Raw genomic sequence first — 17,388 nt, forward strand, 5'->3', positions numbered from 1 at the left:
TCTGTATTGCAGCTGTATTGCGACGAAGTTATGGACACACTCACACACTAGCGCTACCATACTACCACCACGAAAGCATGTAGAGAGGGATTAGTTAGACTTTATTTGTGTTTCGCTCTGGTCATAACATCATCATTAGCGACTTTGTTTGTTTGTTTCGTTTTGTTTTGTTCGGCATTGCTGTTGTAGTTATTACCGGTAGAAGAAGAATCGCTCCCATTGAAGCATGATTCGCGTAATATATCTCGTGTAGAGCGTAGCTCACTCGTACTTGCAGCACGCTAATCACCATCGGTCTGTGGCGATGTCCGTTTTTTTTTCGTTTTGTATGTGTCTCTCTGTGGTATATGAGTGTGCGATGCTGTGTGATGGAGTTTTTGTTGCTTTGAATGTCAATGCAGGGCGATTGTGATTTAATGAATGGTATTTCTAGACATCGGTTTCACGTTTGTGTTTGCTTTGGATTATTTAGTATCGTTTTTTTTTGGTTCGTTTTTTTTTGTTTGTTTGATTTCGTTTAAGGTTGCAGTAGATAATTTTATCGCGCGCAGGATAGCATTTAGCTAGGACTGAAGGGGATGGCGAGGGAAAGGGAGAGGGCGGGAGATTGGTTATATCTTTTTCTTGGTTCGGGTTGGCACCGATTGTTTGCAAATTTCCACTATGTTGTACATCTATCACGATTGGCCCAAATTCTATGTATATTAGCTAAATGTTTTTTCTTATCTTTTTTTGTTTTGTTTTTGGTTTGCGTCCATCTACTAAATCTTTAGAAGACTACCATTAGTACCCCTACAAACTACATACTGTCAACGTCAAAACTATGTCGGTTTTTGTTTTGTTTGTTTATATAAATACTCTCATTGTACAGCTATCTAAAAAGGCTACAAAAGTACACGCACCGTGGCTTTCTAGTATAGTGTGTGAAACGGAAGGAAACGATTTAGCATCTGACACATCTCCATCTTGTTTTTTTTTTCTCTCAACCCCTTCGAGCGCGTACAACCTACAAGTACGAAACACGCAGCGAATCTAGAGCTTAGTAGTAGGGGAGTAGGACGATGGCAAGCTCTCTCCGTGTTGGTCGTCATTGCTGGAAACACGCGCGCGCACACACACGCTTCCTACACGCGTATCGAATGGACTAAGGGATCGTGTGTGTTCCGGAGGCTTTGGCAAATGATCTAAAGAGTGTGTGAGAGTGACTAGAGAGATAGATTGCTTTGGCAGACAGTACAAAAACATACAACCTACACGCGTAAGGAGTACACTAGATTCGCTTTTTTACTCTCTTCTCTCGCTTCTTCCCTTCCTACACGACATCATTACAACAAACGATTGTAAGCCTAACCCTGGTGCGGGAGCATCGGCATTGGTTCATCAAAACATCTATCAACATACACACACGCACACACACACACATCGCTGAGAAGAAAAGGAAAGCTTTCCGGTTTTTTGGGGATATGGGTGCTCGAAGCCTGTCCAGCTTATTTAGTGGCCGGTGTGCCCTTGCGTGTTAGAAACCAGCAGTCCATCGGTTCGGGCTTACCCTTCATCACTACCGGTCCGCGGTACTCCAGATTAAACGAGGGATCGTGATTGACGGGATCGCAGAGCAGCCTGTCAAATTAGAAACAGATACATAAAGAGGAGTTTTTTTATTTGTTAATCTATTGGGCTGTTTATGATATTCAAATGAATATAGAATCCTGAAAGAGAGACTTAACATACGAGAAATTAAGTTATGACATCCAACACAAGACTTGCAGGGCATCAGTTGTACGGCAGTCAGTGCTGCAAAACGTCATGAACATGACGCGATTATCACAATCGAAAGAACAAAGAACATCACGTTGGTAAGTCATAAATTAAGAAAAGTGCGTCATGATACGTCAAAGATGACTATGATTTCAGTAGCTGACGACAGCAACTGGACACACACACAGTGATTTCTTCAACTACTAGACACTCTGGCTCGGAAGACTTTTTTCCAAAGACTAGACTACGTCACATCCACAGCACGTCAAAGCTTTCGAATCGATGTTCCAGCCGCCGAAGGTCGTACATATCGTCGTCGGTGATGTAAGACGTGCGTTCCCAATTTCCCCAAAACTGTTTGTCCATCGTCGTGCAAACTACACTTCAATCGATACAACCTGGTTCGATAAGTTTGAGCGTTCAGGGATTTCCCCGTTTCCGGACGTAAATGCTACTTCATTGCGCTGGCGCACCAGCAAACACCTGTGACGGAAGCCATAGTTGCAACGCGCGAGGGGACTGAGCTAGTTCTATGCCCGGCAGGTTCCCCTTAGCAGAGTTTCCTCGCTTGTAGACCTCCCAATAGTTTTTTTTTTTTGGTTGTTGTTGCTTGTTCGGTTGCAAGGCTTCCTTCGTGAAACCACCGGGTGGACAGGTAAGGTTGTTTTTTTCTCTCCCCAAGCCAGTCCAAATCCAAGCGCTAGACGGCGCACACTACACCCTTAACCCCGAATGAGTACCAACTGATACGCCGACGATGGAGTACGTGTTCGACGTGTTCTTCGAGGAGTGCTTCGACAAGATGGAGCGCAGCGGGCTGTCATCGCGGGCCGGCCGGCGCGACATCATCAGCCACCTGAACTCGGTCATCTCCGGCTGCATCCAGGGTCGGCAGACGGCCACGACCCAGCTGGCAGTGGGGCTGGCCGTCACGTCCGCCATCGACTACCACAACCGGATGAAGGGCGACAACTACGAGGTGTGCCTGATGGGCAAGTATCACAACGTGCTGTACATAGCGCTCCGCATCACCTGGGACTGGGGGCTGGAGGATTCAACCATCGTGCGAAATCTGCTAGGTACGGGATGCGCCAAGTACATTTTGGAGTCAAGGATTTACACATCCCTAACCGCTCGTCCACCCACAGATGAAATCTTCAAGTGTGAAAAGACGTTCGAGCGGCTGTTTCTGGGCGCACTGTTCGGCTGCAATGCGCCCCACTTCATCGCCGGCTGGAAGAGCGACTTCAACGATCAGGACGAGAACCTGCGTGCGGTCGTGTTCTTCCTGCACCATTCGGCGAAGGCGCGTGCCATCTATCCGACCTACTCGTACGCTTACCAGCGGCTGCGCCAGACCAAGTAAGTGTTTGGTCAGAGATTTCCAAAACCCAACGCATCGTTCAAACCGATCAACCTCCGCTTTCCGTCGCAGATTCATCGACGTGCCGATCGAGTCGTGCGGTAAGGCGTCGCCGCTACGCGTCGCCCTGCAGGCATCGGCACCTGACGTCGTGCTGATACTGCTGCGGCACGGTGCCAACCCCTGCCCGGACGATGGTGGCGCTAGCCCGGTGCTGAGTCTGCTGGAAAAGCTGGCCGAGTGCGAAAACCGCTGCTACCCGTTCCAGCTGGTGTCGTGCCTGAAGCTGCTGCTCCGCACGGTTCGCATGGTGGAGCTGCCGTACAAGCCGCACCTGTACGCGGTCCGCAGGGAGATGTTCCACGCTAAGTACGAGGCGCTGCTAGAGGACGGACTGCTGCCTCCGGACCAGGTGTACGGTGTGCCGACGCTCAAGCACACCTGCCGCTGCCTGGTGCGGGACGTGCTGCGCGACAACTTCCAGCTGCCCGGGGGTGTGTTAAAGCTGCCGCTGCCCCGCAAAATGCAGAAATATATCGATTTGCTCGACTGATGAGTGCAACTTACTTGTACGTGGTTTCGCTGATGTTGATGTGTCCCGGGACGCCGGTAGTCTCCGTTCGGCTCGTCAGGTTGACCGTGTTGCCGAACAGGCAGTAGCGCGGCATCCGGTTGCCGATCACACCGGTCACGACCTCGCCCGAATGGATGCCGATGGTGATTTTCTACACCCACACCACGGGAGAATTGAGAATTGGAATTAGTGGAGGCGTTAGAGGTGTGTCTTTCGTTTCCTGCCCAGGAACTGAGCAGCCGTAAAAAAGAGAACACAGTTCGCTTGCACTTACCATCGCCTCCGTGCCCATCATGACGTTCTTCGCCATATCGAGCATGTCCAGTGCGAGCCGCGCAATGCACTTCGCGTGGTTTTCGCATTCGTCCGGCAGCCCCGACACCGCCATATACTTGTCGCCGACCGTCTCCACCTTGTAGATGTTCGAGTTGCTCTTCGAGTCGGTCAGCTCGTCGAAGATCGTGTACAGCTCGTTCAGCATCTTCACGATCTTCATCGCACCCTCCGGGTCCGTGTTCGCCGCACAGTACTGGCCGAACCCGACGATGCCGGAAAACATGAGCGTCACCGAGTCGTACCGCTTCGGCGCGACCGGCCGCTGGTGCCGCAGCTCGTTCGCGACCGTCTTCGGCAGGACGGAGTAGAGCAGCCGGTCCGTCTTCTGCTTCTCGCTCTCGAGATCGCGGTACGTCTGCTGCAGCCGGTCGGTCAGTATCTCCAGGTTGGTGGTCAGCTTGTACTCCGCCTCGAACTTCTCGCTCAGCAGCACCAGATCGCGGGAGGCATCGTGCAGCGGGATGTCGGAGATGTGCAGACCCTTCCTGCGGGGAAAGTGAAAGAGTGTGCAGAAGGGTTAGGGAGAATAATGCCTGGGGTGCACGCGTTCGTCCGCTGCCACCTACTTGGTTAGATCGTCGAGATTCATCACGCTCGGGTAACATTGGAATAGTATCAGATCCGATCCAGGAATGTACATCATTTGTCCCTGGGAAATAGAGAGCAGAAGGGCGAGGAGCGTGAGCATACAGCATAGCTATCGGGAACACCTCGAGGCACCACAACTTGCCACGTACCTTCAGTCTTAGATATCTCTCGCTCTTGGACATAACGCCCGCCTTCGTCTTCAGGACGTAGATTGTGTTAATATGGGCCAGAATGTTTTCAAAGCTCAGCTGTAGATGGGGCCGCACCGCTTCGAAGAGTGCCAGCAGTGGACAGTTTTTCTCGTAAATTCTACCGAAAAAGTCGAGCAGATGCAAGGTTAGTGTGCATTTAGGGTCAAAATCTTTTCTGGAGAGATTTGAACCAGTTCTTCTTCTTCTACTTTGGCACAACAACCTTTGTCGGTCCAGGCCTGCCTGTAGCCACTAGTGAAAGTGAGCTTGGCTTGCAGTGACTTATTGTTACCATAGCAGGATAGTCAGTCCTACGTATGGGGGCACGGTCTATTCGGGGCTTAAACCCATGACGGGCATGTTGTTACGTCGTACGAGTTGATGACTGTACCACCAGACCGGCAAACCAGTTGAACCAGTTCACTATTCTAAAATAACTACTCGAGAACGGTAGTTCTTCTGCTCTTCTGCAAACAGTCTTTCAAGCGGTCAAATACATACATCGCTACTTCGAGATCAGAGTTCTGGAGTTCTGGAGCCCATTGTTCAGCTGTTTGTAAACACCTGAAGTTCAACGTTCAATCAATGATTAGTTCATTTGATCGTCCGTTCAGTAGTAGAGATGGCTAACGCTGATTAAGATTCATAAATCTGAATGAATCTTCAAAATGAATCTCTCTGAATTCAAAATCAATGAGAGAGATTCATGAATCATTGTAGATTCGATTCGACAATCAAATCACTGAAGATTCATACGAAAGAATCTTTACGAAAGATTCATGAAGCACAACACTATTCAGCCGTTCGTCATATGGATGGCAAGTTCGCAAAATCATGCTAAAACAGTTCATTCACTTGAAAGAACCCGAACGACCGGACCACTCCTCGACCGCTTCCTCCAAATCTCTACCAATCCGAACTGGGATGATCTGCGCAACCAAACCTACCTGGGAATTACCCGTGAAACCGATCGGCCCGCCTGCACGATGTGCATGTTCCGGTCGAACATCAGATGGAACGGAAAGATTTTGCAAAACGTCATCGGCGAGATCATCGGTTCTGAAATAGAAGAAAAAAAAACAAACCGCAAGGCGCAACAAAACGTTGCTTGCATTCTTCTGCTGACAATCGAGCACACCTGAGACCAAACCGGGGACCCCTACCTTTAGCCACCAGCTGGCAGACCGCCTGCTGATCCTTCTCGTCCGAGCGGCGCGTCGGCGTCTTCGGGCCGGAGATTTCGGTGATGAGAAACTGAAAGTGGTCCGACCGCTCGACGGCGGTGGTGCCCGGTCCCTTCGGCCCCTTCTGCTGCCATTCGGGGCCGTTGCGCGCCGGGCCACCGCTGCTGCTGCTGCTGCTGCTGCTATCACAATTGGTATTGGTGTCTTTACTAGCTTTGCTAACCTCGCCGCAGAGCGGTATACTATTGCTTCCGTTTTGACTACTGCTTATGCTAAGTTTATTGCCATGACTGGACGCCGATGTGTCGGTAGGTTGCTTGAGCGCGGAGTTGCTCTTCGAGGTGGCTAGATCTAGCGCGAGGTGGTTTTCGGAGCGTTTTTTTTTGTTGTTGTTGGATGATGAAGGGGCGAGAAATGGTACGGAAAGTGTGTGAGAAAGAGAGAGAGAGAGAGAGAAAGAACAGAATGGGCTACGCATTAGAAGGTGCGGTTCTTGCGGGGAGAGGGTGGAAAACGGGTGCGACTGAAGCACACTAGCCGGCGGATACCGTGAATGAAACCTACTATTAAGTCTATTCGAAAAATAAGATTCACCGTACGTTTTCGAGGCTAGAATTCGCTTGCACAGTCCCAGGTTGGCCAGTTCCGGCACGGCCGGGTCGAGGGACGTGATAGGAACTGATTTCACCACCTCCGGGATCGAGTGGCGGGCTTTCGGTGTGGCGGCGGCGGCGGTGTTAGCGACCGGCGGTTCTGCGGTCGCTTTTTTCGCCTCCGGCTCGACCGGGTCGCCCTTGCGGCGTATGATCTTGATCTCCACGTCCACACCGTGCAGCTTGGAGGCGACCGCCTTCACGATCCCGATCACGATGTGCTCCAGCCCGGGCCGCTCGGAGTAGTAGTGCAGGACGAGCTGGCCGTTCGTTTCGGTGCAGCGGAAGGACGGCGCCCGCATGCCCGGATAGAGCGTGCCGAGATGGTCGTGCAGTGCGTCCAGGTTCTGCAGGAAGTCGCGCGGTGTCGCCCCGAGCACCTGCAGGATCTTGTCGTAGCCCGAGTCCTGGCAGAACTCGAAGAACGTCTTGCCGAACAGCTCCAGTATGTCGCCGGCGGGTATGTCTGCGGACGGGGGGGGGGAGAAAGGGTCAATTGCAGCTGTGCGTGGGGGGGTGGCCAACGTACTGCCGACGGGAAAGCCACACTTACTAAGTATATCCACGGCCGCCTCTATCAGATTGTACGTTATGTCGTCCTCGTAGATCTGGCGCACCAGAAACTGGCCCTCCATATTTACCTGCGCCTTTTTCCTGTCAAGTTGGTTTGTTTAGCAAAGTGTTGCGGATTACAATTAAATATAGACATCAAAACTCCGCTTCCCGCTGGAGAACTGGCCAGAGCTTGAGGGTTGGAAATGCTTAGTAATTTCCTGGAATAATGCAGGTAAGCACCATTTCGCTCATCGCACCCTCCAATGGGGTTGGAAATGAATTCCGTCGTTATAATTAATCAATACCCAATTATTACTTCCACTGAAACGGACCCGACGGCAAATGAGCATGCAAAAACGCTCTTTTTTTCGTGTGTAAAGCTTCAGTTGTTGTGCACACGTGGGCAGCAGTGGTATCCCGTGATGATGGATTGATGAATATTTCGCACCTATCATTCTCCAGTGCGAGCGCTCTCCAGTACAGTGAAAGAAATGCCTCTAAGTGCACTCTCACTTTTAAACATTTTAGTTTTTGTTCATGTTTACTTCAGATTTTTGTAGAAAATTTGTTTTCATTCTTACGAAATCTTTTTTTCATTCATACGAAATTCTTAGTGTACATTTAAGTTGATTAGGAAAAAAAGGTTGATTTTGACATCCAGCATCCATCGAGACTTTGCTCTAAAATCTTACGTCTCTAATCAATCATGAAATTGTGTAAATAACATTCAGTAACAGGTTTGTGTGACAACTATTTGAGAAAAAATGCTCCTATAGATTAGTATTAAATGATTGCAGGATCTTTTAAATCATATTTTAAATCGTCAAACAAACTAAACAAATAAGTTAACAAAGGTGATTTCTCTATTTCTTTTCATTGCATTAAAACTAAACGTGTTTTTGTTGGCTATTCGCAATGATTGCGGGGATGCCGATCCGTCTATCTTACCCGAACATGCTCGGTTGTCAACAATGCTTTGAAAGATATTCGACAAACGATCAATAGGGTTTTTCAAAACAGCATCTTTTACCGCTTGGAAGTTATTTTGCAACAGCTGTCAAGTATTGTTCTTCCATCACAATTAATTCTCTTCTCCACATAATTTTCAACATATAACAAAAAAACTGTCACAGTCAGATCAGCTTGTTGGCGCGTAGAATATCACAAAGATCTGAAAAAATATTGTAGTGCAAATACAACATTTAACCGTAGCTGAAAACCAACTGGCAAGCAGTAAGACATGCTTTTGGACCTTTTTTCGGTCCCAAATACAGACGATTGTCAAGGGCCTTCGATGTTTCGTTTTCACTATTGAGGATACTTTGTCTTCATTTAGCTTATAAATAATAGCGCCTATCTCTTAACCCCTCTTGGATGACAATCGAAATAAGCTGACATTTAAATAGGACCAAACATTTCACAGCCAACGATTAATGTTTGATGCGATGGCAAAATTAAACAAATAGCAATAGAATCCTCTAAAATAAAAATTTAAGCAAACATCAAATGTGCTTACAGCAATTACTGCCACTGTAACCGCTCCTTCCTTCCCCAGTGCACTGTGCAACGCCGCTACTGGCAACAATAGTAAAATAATACCTCCACGCAGTACTGCTTTACTGCAAATTGGGGCACGTCCTTTAATTACGGTCACGACTCGCGACACCGCGCGGAGTCGTGCGGATAATTCCAATAATGAGCCCGGTGGCCGCGTAAGCTTTGCGCTTTGAAATCACGGGACACCAACCAGAGTGGGGGAGGGGAGGGGGGGGGGGGGTCAACATAATGAACCGAACGCGGAATGATGCTATAATTGACCACAAATGAACCTGTGCCTGTGCCTTCGCTGCCAATCTGGTAGATGGAGATGGAGTTGGGGCCTAGGTTGAATTGTTACCATTTGCCAGGTACGTCTAGATTATTAATTAATGGCAGACGCGTATGCGTGTATGCCAGGACAGGGGGGATCGGTATGTGATGTAATGTGTTTGGGTTTGGGATATTGTGCCATGCTCCAATGTCTGCAACGCCCTCATTCCATGCCTCAACCAATGGAATTGATGCAGTTTGCCAAACCTATTACAGGGAAGTGGCGCCCAATGCGGCATAACGGCTGGTGCACTCGTCATGTACTGCACCGGAAGGGTGCGCAGTTGGTGCGTTGCCAGCAAAGCAACGCAATCGAGCCCTTCAGACTAAGGACGATAGAACCTATACAGCTTATTTTTTAAGTTTCTCTGGACGACGAAGCGGACTTTTTGCAACTCATCAACAATCGTATGAGTTGGGCCGTGAGCCAACTATTTAACACACACACACACACAATCCGTCCGGTGCCAATTCCAGCAAGAATCCAGCTTACAGAATCCTCTGCTGTGTGGCCAATGTGTCGTAGGCACTCTCCCTTCGCCTGGCGGAAGGATGTAGTAAGCGAAGGAATATATTGCACTCGGGGAATCCTCCGATGGTACACGGGCGGGGTTGCGATTGCAACCGCTTTAAAGTAGGTCAGCTGAAATCCGGAGCACGGAATCCAATTAACTTCTGGACATCGAACTGGGGTGGGGATGGAGTGGTGCGCATCGTCAAACGCACGCTGACCAAAAAATCGAACCCTGAGCGACCCACGCTCCCTCCAGTTATTAACAGTTGCTTGGAGCATTATAGCACGGACATCCCCCCGGGGATGTGGAACTTTTTTGTTGTTCACATTTTTTGCCCCATTCCTCAATATATTTTTGTACTTTTTTAGAGCATTGGACAGGCAGCAACCCAAAATAAAAGCCCCAAAAAAAAACACACAGGGAATATAAAAACTTCTTCTATCGCTAACATTTAGCGACCAGTTTGTTCAGAGCGGGGGATATTTGGGGATGCGAGCACGTCACGTCGTTCGCAATGCGAACAATTTTCCTCGCAAGCGAGTTGGGGAAGGATTTCCAGAGAATTGTAAAAATTCGCGGGGCGAATAAAAGAAATTGGAAGAAAAAAAAAAACACACACACACACCATTTCCCAAGGAATTGTTGAAAAACTTTCACACAGTGCATCAGAATTCAATTGGAAAGTTGGAGCTGCCTTTCCGTTCCTTCTTGATAGAGTGTATGTGTGTGAAAGAGGGAAAATGAAGTGTTACCTAACAAAAGACTTGGAATTCGAGCCTCCCCATCCCTCAAACTATCGCCCGCCCGCAGTACGGCTGGCGGTGTTCCTTCACAACACTTACTTTATTTGTTCCCATATGTTTAGACCGAAGTTTTTTAAAACTAGCAGCTCCAGCGCGTAGTTCACGAATCCGTACTAGTGTCCGCGTAAGTTGGCGTCCCCACCCGAGTGCGCGCGAGTCAGTTGTGTCAGTTTCCAAACCGGCGGACGGCGTGGAATTAAAAAAAAAACACACACACACAGTAAGGGGAAGACAAAGAACAGAGACGTTGTAACAGGGGTGGGGGAATGCCCGGCTTTTCGTTATCGGGACGGTGAATTATGTAGCGCCGAAATGGGGGCATTCCCCCGCCGCACGCACCAGGATTAATGGGGAACGCGCTATCGCTCAATCACCCAACGCGTCCATGGCGCGGTGACCAGAGATATCCAGAGAGTGTATCGGTCGCTTACCATTTTGTTGCCGTTTGTTGCAGGATTTTCTTGTTTTTGTTTTTTTTTTTTTGAATGTTTGGAGCTCGCCTGTCACTGGCTCTGCTGGTGCTTGTGTCGCTTCCCGCTTGTTGCTGGATCCCAACCCACCCGCTCACGGGCCGACCTGGCGCGACGAATTACGCTGAGCTCCTGAGGCGGTGCCGGTCTGGGTCATCGGGGTCCCCGAATGGGTTTTGCGAGGCGCCGTTCGACACCGGTTTATCCGCCCTGCCGGTACGGCATGCGTAGCATCCACGTAGCAGGCCGCCTGCACTAGCGCCCCGTGCACACAGGTCAAATGTTCAGAATAAGGCGTCGGGAGACGCGCGCTCTTTGCCGATGTTGTCTTCCTTTTTTTTTGTTTGTTAGATATTTCGCGTACCACTGCTGCTCATTGATCGAACACCATCGTATTACACCGCTGTGGACACTGGTACACACACACACACACATAGGGAGAGATAGAGAGAGGGGGACACAATGGCGATGAGTTAATTTGATTGATCTGCGTGTCCTGTGCATGCTTTGGGCGGTGTGCGGACGGCAGTGACTTATGGGAAATGAGTGCTAAAATTGAACCTGATATGAAAACAGAACAGGGCCTTCGAATGTGTGTGTGTGTGTGTGTGTGTGTGTGTGAGGGGAGATTTCCAGCCACTTCCCCCAACCCAGGCTCTGTCCAGGCTTGTTTACATGCGGTGCTACGAGCAGCGCATTAGTGTCCAGGTGTTGCAGAGTCATCGTTACTCAACCGGCTTCCCACACAGGCACACAACGCGCCTCATGGATCGATTGGTGGCCCATAACACGGCACTCTAAACGCACTCCCCCTCCCCAACACACACACACATACAATCGGACTAGTGGAGCAGAAGAATGGAGGACGCCTGCTAAAGCCTTTGCAACCACTATCTCCGTGTTCGCGTCGCCTCACAACCTCTCGCAGAGGTTTTTTGGTGCGGCAGTACCTCTAAACTGGCGATCGATCTCCCTATCTCTGTGTACCCCCTGTGGGACGCCAAAACCTGCCAACAGGAAGCATGGCAGGGGTGCAACAAATGAAACCACTCTGCAATAGGTCCCCCCCCCCCCCCCCCGTTCAAGACCTCTTTGGAGCAGAGCACACACACACATACACTGATTGCACCAGCAGCGGCGACTGCGACTTGATTGCGAGTGATGCGAGGGAGAAGTTGATGGACGAGCTCTGGTCTGGAATTGTGAGTGTGGGACCACGCAGCAGCCACATCCAGCGGGGGCTATTCCGGGGCTTTTGATCGTGGCGTTGGCTCTGCCGCCGAACCGTCTGCAGCAATGTCTTCAGCTCTTTTGCAGCAGCCGAAGGAAGTGGACTCATTTCCTTGGCCTACCCGCCCTTTTTGTTAATTTCCTCCCCCCCCGTAGAGACACACCACCAACTGTCGCAACTCCCGGAAGTGACTGCTCCACTGCTCCTCCAGCCCAGGTGAGACGACACCAGGAGGAGCAGTGTGGTTGGAGTTTTAAGATTTGCCACCCTCGGGCAATCGGTCGAATATTTGCAGGTACAGGGCAAAATCCCACCTTCTCCCACCCCCTATCACCCAACAAAAAGCCACACCATCCACGTTGCCGTTCAGAACGGGTGTTGATTGACGTCCGTCGCTGCAGGGCGTCCACTAATCCGCGTGGCGAGAGCTTTATCTGCAATAAACAGATCTCCCGGGCGCGCTTTTGTCTCGCTGTCGGCGTGGTCGTCGTCGTCCCATTATCTACAACAGTTTTGCTGATGGTGTGCTGATTTTTTTCTCTTTTTTTTTGGGGGGACGATAACTTTGAGTCACCGCAAAACCTCACACTGATTTGTCTTTCGGGGATGGCAATGATAAGGGGTTCGGTGCACCGGATATGTGCGGCAGGCTCGAAAGCTACTCTTCAACCGCATCCATTGGCTGTTGGTTGGATGGTTACATTGAAGCGGTGGCACATTATCTCTGCACACTCTGTTCACTTCACACCGTACAGTCTGTTCTGCTGGACGCAGTAGTCACCCAACTTAACGGACTCTCCACGGACTAAGCGCCCCGTTTGAAGAGTGTCTTTTCACCATCCCGTTTTCCGTTATTCGTTTTTGTTTTTTGTTCGTAACACTAGCGGATGCTGCCGAGAAGCTACGAGATGGTGGTCTACCGAGATAGCAAAGTGAAAAAGTTCAAACAATCGTCCGTCCGTCCAGTGTTGCGGTCGGGATCCGGAAGTTTAAGTCCTCGATTGGGCGCAAGGGGACACACCGTGCAGGGGGATACACAAAACGGGAAGTTGCCTTTCGCTACCTTTCCACAGAATTTAAGGAAACGTAGACACACTCTCACACACACACACACACACACACACACACACACACACACACACTTTACAGCATCAATCACGCAAACACACACACACACAAACTCGGAAAACTCACACGCTGCCCGTCGTTTAGTGGGTAGTAAATCGGCCCGAAGTCAAGCTTGCAACATAGTAGCCGTGCGCACTCGCTTCCTGTTTCCACTTCCTGTTCTAGCGCAACCACAACGACAACAACAAACACCACCAACCAAACATTAAGCACCCCGTCCTCCCTCGCAGGGCGTGCGTGTGCAATAAGGGGGAGAGGCTGAAATCGAGCGGATCGATTTGCTGCTACTGCTGCTGCTGCTGCTGCTGCTGCTTGCGATTGTGTGTAGTAATGGCGAGTGTATGGGAAAAGCGCGGTTCGAGGTTGGCTGTTTTTTTTTCCTCCTCTTTATGGTATGGCCCGTCTTTGCCCGCTCGGTGTGCTCGGCTACCGATTTGTTTGCAATCCCGACAGTGACTGGTGGTCGGCTAGCATGCTGAACCGTTTTAAGGCGTTCGGGCGTTGGGAGGATTGTGTTCTTCTCTTTTTTGTTTGGTTTTTTCACCTGCGACGAGGCGCACTTTTTCCACGACGAGCGAAGGAGCGAAGGATTGTACCCTCTCTCCAGCGACGCACGGCGAGAGTGCTATGAATCAGCGAGAGACAGACAGCACGAAAGCTTCCTTCCCAGCGGGATGGGAACATTGTTTCGTCGATTTCGGAGGGTGAATGTCTTTGCTAAGGACCTGTGGGTGTGGTGATTCTCACCGACCGATAGAGCGAGCTACAGTAGGAAGGATATTTGCCCTTTTGGTGATTGGTGGGAACGAACACCAGAGGAAGGAAGGAAATCTGTTATACTGGGAAAATGTCCTCGGTGAAAGATTTGCTGTAACGCAAAGGTGGGAGCGTTACGGCAAGCAACTCACCACGAATGTTGGAAAACATTTCACTGTCCACGTTTTTAGTACAAAAGTGGGTTGTTTTTGCGCGATGAAAGTAAAGGTTCTTAATTAGGCATACCATATCCCAACTGAACTCAACTAAATGTTGCTTTAGAACCGTCCGTTTAGTGAAGCTTCATGTAACTTGGCAAACACTTGGTGTGGGGTGAAAAGTAGGCTAGCGGAGGACCTCGATTTTTGTGTGAGAAAGTTCACCTCTACAAGTCACTGATATCACCACACTTTACTTCATTCTCGTCTGTTCTATTTCTTGGCAATAAAGGGCAAATAAAAAGGGTTCAGAGGTTTCAAACCCGCATTGGTATCTGAAGAAAGAATAGTTCGGGGATTGGATGTGCATCGATAATGTACACGCAGAACTCATGAGCCAAGGGTTACCAACTTGCAAGAAAACTCTTTGCTCTTCAAGGAGATTCAATGGTATAACTGATTCTGACTTGATGTCTTATGTCACTATGTAATGTGTAACTGCACTTGTCATTTTGATAATGATGATAAGATTTTGGCAAGAGTGTCTCAAGCGCGCGGACAATTCGGGTTTCTTTTGGGAGAGTTCGTTGTCTGTAACAAATTCTGGAAGGTCACAACGAGATTCACTCATTGATGATCGTAAATCGCCATGTCCAGATACATAAGATAATGCTGCTTCGGAAGGTAGTGCTCTGGAACCACCAGCATCCTTTACATTGCTCACCAAGTTCAAATTAATGAATCTGGTGCACCACGGATCAGGACACAACTGCGATTTGCTAATGGCTTAGCATCATGGGGACTTATCAACATCATCAACTTTCGTTACGAGTATCCAGCATATGGTCTCGGAATGGAGTCGTTCATACACGACTTGGCAAAATTTCTTGATATCTCAAATCAAGGTCTAAATCTCCCCAGGACAGAGCTCTCTGAATCTGACGTTTGACGACTGAGTGCTATGGTTCTGCTGGCATGTCATATACTGGATATTGAATTGTTGTATTGCGAGCATTTTTGTATCATATATAATACAGAAAAACACTGTAAAGAAAGCAGCTGTTGAAGCGAAGCATAACAGAGTTCTTGGTACATGTGGTCTAGTAAAAGAATGATTTGATCTAAAAAGGTCATGTAAAGTTGTGTGTTAACAGTTTTCCATTTGTCAAACCTTTCTTTGAGAATGGTGAACCGAAATCGTGCTATGCATCGACCTTTGCATTCTATAGACTTCGTCCTATATCGTAACTACTCCAAAAACCGAACTCGGTGTTGAGTGTTTTGACGCTTCAAAGCATAATCAAGTTCTCCCAGTTCAGGTTAAGCTTAAGTTAAGTCTCTACTCTGAATCAAGTAGGTCAACCTTGTCGAGACTGATTGCATTCGCGTAATAGATTTCCCTCAGTAACTCAGTGAGCTTCCGGCACGTAGTGCTTTAAAAGCGTGGTTCCTGTAATGCTTTCGTGCAATAAAACTTCAGCCAGCCTCATTTGACTTTGAGTTATGTGGTCCATGTTATCTAGAGTGTGTCAAAAATGCAAGTCTCTCAAGGGTTGGAGCTTTAGATGAGAGCTTCAAAAGCTTATTGTTTTATTGCAACAGTTCTAAAAGTAGAACACTTTTATGCAATCTTTTAATACACGTTGTATTAAATTTCAAGCACTACTTAATGCTTAGGTGTAGTATTTTTTGGTATTTTAGGAGTGTTTATCATGCTTCATACACAGCATGCGGATAATAATTTGACCAATGCAAATTTATGAGACATCAACCTTATTGCTGTTATTGCTGGTAGCATAATTCCCAGTCCAAAAATAGTAGATAATCTCAAAGCACAACCATCTCATTGAAAATGGTGCGGATTTTGAGCTCTGGACCAAGATACGTTTACGTGTTAGTTTACGTTTTACTTTAGGTATTGAAGTAAAAGTTTAGCAGACTTGTGAAATAAACTGCCACCGAGATGCTAGAGCAAACGACCATTGGATAAATGCTCATGTTCTATCGATTATGCTATTCAAAAGTGTGGTTGCAAACACAAACCAGCAATGCAACCATAGACTACATGAAACTTGAATAGTAAGCTTTTCAACGTGTGTCACAGTTGAGGTGTAGGTTACCTCATGCTTCAATACCTCCAGCGTCGTATGGTATTTGTGTGATTACTCGCCAAGCATTGTAGCAGTGACTTACCTGAGGCTGATTTTACTATTCCCCGCTTCCATTATGCCTTTTCTCAGCCAAACCTGGCAATCTGCAGACAAATTTGAAAAAAAAAAAAAATGAAGGATTGATAATCAGTACATTGAAGTTATTTTTTTGAAACATTTTAAGGAATACCAATCACCTGAGCAGCAGTGTTAGTCTGAAGCAGATGGCGACTAAAATGGTTAATGGTAACGCAAGGACTATTACCACGATGCCCGCATACACTTCCTATAAACGCCTATTGCACACTTTGTTAGTATTGCTACAAGCTGAGTTACGATACGCCAACACTTTAGACACCAAAACACATTAGACTAAACCAGGAAGAATATGCCTGTATGAAACATTCGTCTCGAGAGTATAGCAGATTACACCCTGCTCCACAAAGACAAAGAAGAAGAAAGAAACCAGGACGCATTGGCTACTGAGCAATATTGGAAATTAATCAAATAAAGAGGTCCGTCGAAGGGAGGCATTGCAACTAGGGAATGGGAAAAGAAAATAGAAACGACATCGTGGCACACTCGAGAACGGGTAGAGGAAGTTCTATCCAGTAGGAGCAACGTGGTGTTTTTGCGTAGATGACTTAGGCCGCCTTAAAGTTAGGGACTTTGCATTATAGACACGCTCTCGCATCTGTGACGTGTTGCATCTGGAATCACATTACCTAAAACATGGCAGAGGTTATGGAAAACGAGTCTGAAATACCCATAATGTTTCGCATTCGTTACATAATGCTCTACGTTACATGCTATGCAAATTCTTTTCGAAGCTATCCTTTACTTTTCCAGTCTAATGTATCAGAATACTCACCCCGTGCTTGGTTAGACCATTCTGCCACTGTAATGTCCAACTCCATCCTTAATGGCGCTGTCCCCCGGCCACCACAGCACAACACACTGCCGAACAGAAATCACAATCGCGCAATCCTGCCAACCACTGTACTAAGCAATTACCCTTGAAATAAACAACGGTTTATTAACAAATCGTCCGTTGCTTTAAAACATCGCTTGCCGGGACATTAAGATTAGCCTTAGAGTAATGCAAT

General features: G+C 48.1%; 2 protein-coding genes across 5 annotated transcripts; one reads left to right on the forward strand and one right to left on the reverse strand.

Annotated features, from left to right (window-relative positions):
• Positions 1 to 80: 80 nt before the first annotated feature.
• On the reverse strand, positions 81 to 13,725 carry LOC4576149 (guanylate cyclase soluble subunit beta-1). 4 transcript variants are annotated; one of them, XM_061661823.1, is made up of 12 exons: positions 13,649 to 13,725; positions 10,821 to 11,271; positions 10,429 to 10,502; positions 7,201 to 7,301; positions 6,559 to 7,113; positions 5,974 to 6,345; positions 5,758 to 5,869; positions 4,769 to 4,928; positions 4,598 to 4,680; positions 3,970 to 4,516; positions 3,689 to 3,846; positions 81 to 1,620 (listed from the first exon to the last, which is right to left on the reverse strand). In XM_061661823.1, the coding sequence occupies exons 2-12, from the start codon at positions 10,821 to 10,823 to the stop codon at positions 1,488 to 1,490; spliced, it is 2,298 nt and encodes a 765-aa protein (XP_061517807.1). In that variant the 5' UTR covers positions 10,824 to 11,271; positions 13,649 to 13,725; the 3' UTR covers positions 81 to 1,487. The 4 variants fall into 4 exon arrangements, with proteins under 4 accessions (XP_061517807.1, XP_061517796.1, XP_061517786.1 ...); XM_061661812.1 differs by having other exon boundaries at positions 13,418 to 13,692; XM_061661802.1 differs by having other exon boundaries at positions 13,285 to 13,692.
• On the forward strand, positions 2,468 to 3,687 carry LOC1272053 (uncharacterized). Its single transcript, XM_310921.4, has 3 exons — positions 2,468 to 2,837; positions 2,907 to 3,120; positions 3,194 to 3,687. The coding sequence occupies exons 1-3, from the start codon at positions 2,516 to 2,518 to the stop codon at positions 3,672 to 3,674; spliced, it is 1,017 nt and encodes a 338-aa protein (XP_310921.1). The 5' UTR covers positions 2,468 to 2,515; the 3' UTR covers positions 3,675 to 3,687.
• Positions 13,726 to 17,388: the final 3,663 nt, after the last annotated feature.

The sequence above is a fragment of the Anopheles gambiae genome, chromosome X, assembly GCF_943734735.2.
Source record: "Anopheles gambiae chromosome X, idAnoGambNW_F1_1, whole genome shotgun sequence".
Taxonomy (NCBI): Eukaryota; Metazoa; Arthropoda; class Insecta; order Diptera; family Culicidae; genus Anopheles; species Anopheles gambiae.